At 40.7% G+C, this 6,305-nt stretch overlaps 1 protein-coding gene across 1 annotated transcript; it reads left to right on the forward strand.

Annotated features, from left to right (window-relative positions):
• The first annotated feature begins 2,487 nt into the window (after positions 1 to 2,487).
• Positions 2,488 to 5,513, forward strand: LOC109827264 (30S ribosomal protein S21-like). The gene is made up of 3 exons (XM_020394249.1): positions 2,488 to 2,610; positions 4,623 to 4,792; positions 5,402 to 5,513. The coding sequence occupies exons 1-3, from the start codon at positions 2,488 to 2,490 to the stop codon at positions 5,511 to 5,513; spliced, it is 405 nt and encodes a 134-aa protein (XP_020249838.1).
• The last annotated feature ends 792 nt before the right edge of the window (positions 5,514 to 6,305 follow it).

Below are 6,305 nucleotides of genomic sequence, written 5' to 3' on the forward strand. Positions count from 1 at the left end.
CATCCAGGAGTGCCACCGCTACCGCCGGTTCTTTGAGAACACTCAGGAGGAGAAGAAGCGGAAGAAGAGGGTAGCAGGTCGCCGAAATCGGGGGAGGTGAAAAAATAATTTTTCAAAAAATTTCCTTTGATTTTGAGAAAAATAGGAGTTAGGGATTATTTTGGGGGCGTAATGACGAAGAAATTGGGAAGCAGGAGTAGAATTATAAACCTAAAAGAACAATAATTTGGATCCTGATTGAATAAAAGGAGCGGGGAAAAGTAAAAGCTTTCAATTTGTAGCTTAGTTTACTTCTAATGTAAAGATGAATGTAGCTGTGGAATTTCACTTGTAGCCTTAGGAAGCTCGTATAGAGTTTAAAATTCATTTGTGCTGCTTATTGACCCGCACATGCTGAAACCAAGCGAATTGTTGGAGTGCATATGAAAGTTATATCATCAATTTGGTTTTCCATGATCTTTAATCTTGTAATAATGGCAAAACTGCTGTGTCATTTGCTGTTTTTTCTCAGACTTTTGATTAGTTATCATCAATCAGATACCAATGCAGAGGTGAAAGAGCATTTGCTTTTGGAGCCAAAACCTCTGCCTAACTGTTTGCTTAAAGTCAATGGAAACTTGCATCATGAATTTTACAGTTCTGATGCTAGAAATTGTAGACGCAATGGCACGATAAGTAACCGTAACCATTCAATTCTTTTGTAGGCAGTATGCGCCGAGATCCAATACTTCATCTGCTGATACTGATGCTGCTAAAAAGTCCAAGGAGGAGGATGACGATAATTGGGATCTTCTGGAGGGTGATCTTCCTTTCTAAAGTTTTATAAGGACTGATGCCCATTTTTTTTCCAGCAGATCACCCATATGTTGGGCAAAGCCAGAGGATAGTCTATTGATTGGTCCGGAGTTAGTTAGACAGACCACAAAGAAGGTGGCATTGATTTGAGAGCGCATTCTTGCAGCGCAGAGTCGACAGAAGAGCTATGCAGATCAGCGGAGACGACCTTTGGAGTTCCATGTCGGAGACTTAGTTATGTTGAAAGTATCACCGATGAAGAACGTTCAGCGTTTCGATAGACGGGGAAGGTTGCCCCGAGATATGTTGATCCTTTCAGGATCATCAAGCGCATTGGAACTGTTTCTTACAGGTTAGACCTGCCAGCATCGATGTCGAGTGTACATGATATCTTTTATATTTCGATGCTTAAGAAGCATCTGCGAGATGATGAACAGTAGAGAGTGATTGACTCACCAGAGATTGAGATTCAGGATGACTTGACTACTGTAGAGATTCCGGTATGCATACTTGCTAGAGAGAATAAAAAACTTAGAAATAAAGTCATTCCATTAGTGAAGGTGCAGTGGAACCGGCAAGGAGCCGAAGAGATTTCTTGGGAGCGCGAGGAGGATGTTATTCGCGACTATCCGCACCTGTTTGGACAGGTATGATGTATATGCTTTGATAGTAGTCATTATCTATGTTGTTTAGTCACATTTATATTTACCTCTAACACTAGAATGGGGATATTATCACCTGATCCTTAATCATTTGAAACATACAGTATATACATGAGGGTTTCCTTATTTGGATTATTTCGCTCGACGTACCATTTTCGCTTAGTTAGGGACTTAGGTGAGAATGTTTGGATTCTAATTGGTTAGCTTTAAATATCATTCTGCTAATGCTTTGAGATGAGTACAGAAGGTCTTCTATGTATAGAATACACCTTCTTAATATGTTTTTCCTAGCTTTTGAGCTTTGTGATGTGACTGCGGAATTTCGATGACGAAATCCTCTTAAGGGGGGGTGAATGTAAAATCCCAATACTTTATAAATAATATAATTAATGTGTGATAAATTATGATATGTGGATATTTAGTATGATAAATATCATTTAATGGTATATGAGTATAATACCATGTGTTTTGAGTATGAACGAGTTCATACATGAGAGAGAAAAGTGTTAAAACAAGCACGAATGGCCAAACATATGGAAACTGGAAATGTCCGGTCCGGTCGACCGCCACGGTCGACCGTAGCCCGGTCGACCGCCACGTTCGATCGCGAAACCTGTAGAGAGTTTCTCCTGTTTTGAGTTGGTTTTGGATTTCTAAACCCATATTCGTTTTCCCCTGATATATATATGAGTTTTTCATGTTTTTCTCAGTTTTCCTAAGAACTCTAACAACCACCAAACCCCCCCAAACCCTAGTTTGATTTCAAGTCGGGTTACAACGTGCAGATTATCGTCGACGAGGACGAGCCTGAGGAGGTCCTCCTTCGGAGGTTCCGGCGAGAGGTCGCCAAGGCTGGAGTCATCCAGGAGTGCCGCCGCCGCCGCCGGTTCTTCGAGAACACTCAGGAGGAGAAGAAGAGGAAGAAGAGGGTAGCAGGTCGCCGAAATCGGGGGAGGTGAAAAAATAATTTTTCAAAAAATTTCCTTTGATTTTGAGAAAAATAGGAGTTAGGGATTATTTTGGGGGCGTAATGACGAAGAAATTGGGAAGCAGGAGTAGAATTATAAACCTAAAGCTGCCGCCGGTTCTTCGAGAACACTCAGGAGGAGAAGAAGCGGAAGAAGAGGGTAGCAGGTCGCCGAAATCGGGGGAGGTGAAAAAATAATTTTTCAAAAAATTTCCTTTGATTTTGAGAAAAATAGGAGTTAGGGATTATTTTGGGGGCGTAATGACGAAGAAATTGGGAAGCAGGAGTAGAATTATAAACCTAAAAGAACAATAATTTGGATCCTGATTGAATAAAAGGAGCGGGGAAAAGTAAAAGCTTTCAATTTGTAACTTAGTTTACTTCTAATGTAAAGATGAATGTAGCTGTGGAATTTCACTTGTAGCCTTAGGAAGCTCATATAGAGTTTAAAATTCATTGGTGCTGCTTATTGACCTGCCCATGCTGAAACCAAGCGAATTGTTGGAGTGCATATGAAATTTATATCATCAATTTGGTTTTCCATGATCTTTAATCTTGTAATAATGACAAAACTGCTGTGTCATTTGCTATTTTTTTTCTCAGACGTTTGATTAGTTATCATCAATCAGATACCAATGCAGAGGTGATAGAGCATTTGCTTTTGGAGCCAACACCTCTGCCTAACTGTTTGCTTAAAGTCAATGGAAACTTGCATCATGAATTTTACAGTTCTAATGCTAGAAATTGTAGACGCAATGGCACGATAAGTAACTGGAAACTTGCATCATGAATTTTACAGTTCTAATGCTAGAAATTGTAGACGCAATGGCACGATAAGTAACTGTAACCATTCAATTCTTTTGTAGGCGGTATGCGCCGAGATCCAATACTTCATCCGCTGATACTGATGCTGCTAAAAAGTCTATGGAGGAGGATGACGATAATTAGGATCTTCCGGAGGGTGATCTTCCTTTCTAAAGTTTTATAAGGACTGATGCCAAATTTTTTTTTCCAGCAGATCACCCATATGTTGGACAGAGCCAGAGGATAGTCTATTGATTGGCTCGGAGTTAGTTATACAGACCATAGAGAATGTGGCATTTATTCGAGAGCGCATTCTTATAGCGCAGAGTCGACAGAAGAGCTATGCAGATCAGCGGAGACGACCTTTGGAGTTCCAGGTCGGAGACTTAGTTATGTTGAAAGTATCACCGATGAAGGACTTTCAGCGTTTCGGTAGACGGTGAAGCTTGCCCCGATATATCTTGGTCCTTTCAGGATCATCGAGCGCATTGGAACTGTTTCTTACAGGTTAGACCTGCTAGCATCGATGTCGAGTATACATGATGTCTTTCATATTTTGATGCTTAAGAAGCATCTGCGAGATGATGAACAGTAGAGAGTGATTGACTCACCAGAGATTAAGATTCAGGATGACTTGACTACTATAGAGATTCCGGTATGCATACTTGCTAGAGAGAATAAAAAGCTTAGAAATAAAGTCATTTCATTAGTGAAGGTGCAGTGGAACCGGCAAGGAGCCGAAGAGATTTCTTGGGAGCGCGAAGAGGATGTTCGTCGCGACTATCCGTACCTGTTTGGACAGGTATGATGTATATGCTTTGATAGTAGTCATTATCTATGTTGTTTAGTCACATTTATATTTACCTCTAACACTAGAATGAGGATATTATCACGTGATCCTTAATCATTTGAAACATACGGTATATACATGAGGGTTTCCTTATTTGGATTATTTCGCTCGACGTACCATTTTCGCTTAGTTAGGGACTTAGGTGAGAATGTTTGCATTCTAATTGGTTAGCTTTAAATATCATTGCGCTAATGCTATGAGATGAGTACAGAAGGTCTTCTATGTATAGAATACATCTTCTTAATATGTTTTTCGTAGCTTTTGAGCTTTGTGATGTGACTGCAGAATTTCGATGACGAAATCCTCTTAAGGGGGGGGGGACCGCCGTGGTCGACCGTAGCCCGGTCGACCGCCACGTTCGATCGCGAAACCTGTAGAGAGTTTCTCCTGTTTTGAGTTGGTTTTGGATTTTTAAACCCATATTCGTTTTCCCCTGATATATATACATGAGTTTTTCACGTTTTTCTCAGTTTTCCTAAGAACTCTAACAACCACCAACCCCCCCAAACCCTAGTTTGATTTCAAGTCGGGTTACAACGTGCAGATTATCGTCGACGAGGACGAGCCTGAGGAGGTCCTCCTTCGGAGGTTCCGGCGAGAGGTCGCCAAGGCTGGAGTCATCCAGGAGTGCCGCCGCTGCCGCCGGTTCTTCGAGAACACTCAGGAGGAGAAGAAGAGGAAGAAGAGGGTAGCAGGTCGCCGAAATCAGGGGAGGTGAAAAACTAATTTTTTGAAAAATTTCCTTTGATTTTGAGAAAAATAAGAGTTAGGGATTATTTTGGGGGCGTAATGACGAAGAAATTGGGAAGCAGGAGTAGAATTATAAACCTAAAAGAACAATAATTTGGATCCTGATTGAATAAAAGGAGCGGGGAAAAGTAAAAGCTTTCAATTTGTAGTTTTGTTTACTTCTAATGTAAAGATGAATGTAGCTGTGGAATTTCACTTGTAGCCTTAGGAAGCTCATATAGAGTTTAAAATTCATTTGTGCTGCTTATTGACTCTCCCATGCTAAAACCAAGCGAATTGTTGAGTGCATATGAAATTTATATCATCAATTTTGTTTTCCATGATCTTTAATCTTGTAATAATGACAAAACTGCTGTGTCATTTACTGTTTTTTTTCTCAGACGTTTGATTAGTTATCATCAATCAGATACCAATGCAGAGGTGAAAGAGCATTTGCTTTTGGAGCCAACACCTCTGCCTAACTGTTTGCTTAAAGTCAATGGAAACTTGCATCATGAATTTTACAGTTCTAATGCTAGAAATTGTAGACGCAATGGCACGATAAGTAACCGTAACCATTCAATTCTTTTGTAGGTGGTATGCGCCGAGATCCAATACTTCATCCGCTGATACTGATGCTGCTAAAAAGTCTAAGGAGGAGGATGACGATAATTGGGATCTTCCGGAGGGTGATCTTCCTTTCTAAAGTTTTATAAGGACTGATGCCCAATTTTTTTTTCCAGCAGATCACCCATATGTTGGGCAGAGCCAGAGGATAGTCTATTGATTGGTCCGGAGTTAGTTAGACAGACCACAGAGAATGTGGCATTGATTCGAGAGCGCATTCTTATAGCGCAGAGTCGATAGAAGAGCTATGCAGATCAGCGGAGATGACCTTTGGAGTTCCAGGTCGGAGTCTTAGTTATGTTGAAAGTATCACTGATGAAGAACGTTCAACGTTTCGGTAGACGGTGAAGCTTGCCCCAAGATATGTTGGTCCTTTTAGGATCATCAAGCGCATTGGAACTGTTTCTTACAGGTTAGACCTGCCAGCATCGATGTCGAGTGTACATGATGTCTTTCATATTTCGATTCTTAAGAAGCATCTGCGAGATGATGAACAGTATAGACTGATTGACTCACCAGAGATTGAGATTCAGGATGACTTGACTACTGTAGAGATTCCGGTGTGCATACTTGCTAGAGAGAATAAAAAGCTTAGAAATAAAGTCATTCCATTAGTGAAGGTGCAGTGGAACCGGCAAGGAGCCGAAGAGATTTCTTGGGAGCGCGAAGAGGATGTTCGTCGCGACTATCCGCACCTGTTTGGACAGGTATGATGTATATGCTTTAATAGTAGTCATTATCTATGTTGTTTAGTCACATTTATATTTACCTCTAACACTAGAATGGGGATATTATCACCTGATCCTTAATCATTTGAAACATATGGTATATACTTGAGGGTTTCCTTGTTTGGATTATTTTGCTCGACGTA

The sequence above is a fragment of the Asparagus officinalis genome, unplaced genomic scaffold (assembly GCF_001876935.1).
Source record: "Asparagus officinalis unplaced genomic scaffold, Aspof.V1 AsparagusV1_Un103, whole genome shotgun sequence".
Lineage (NCBI taxonomy): Eukaryota > Viridiplantae > Streptophyta > Magnoliopsida > Asparagales > Asparagaceae > Asparagus > Asparagus officinalis.

Excerpts from the sequence above, each read along its gene's own strand:
- LOC109827264 (XM_020394249.1), top strand. The coding sequence starts at position 2,488 with ATGACGAAGAAATTGGGAAGCAGGAGTAGAATTATAAACCTAAAGCTG. Across the intron at positions 2,611-4,622 it reads GGTCGCCGAAATCGGGGGAG|ATTATCGTCGACGAGGACGA; the intron begins GTGAAAAAATAA and ends TACAACGTGCAG. Across the intron at positions 4,793-5,401 it reads GGTCGCCGAAATCAGGGGAG|GTGGTATGCGCCGAGATCCA; the intron begins GTGAAAAACTAA and ends ATTCTTTTGTAG.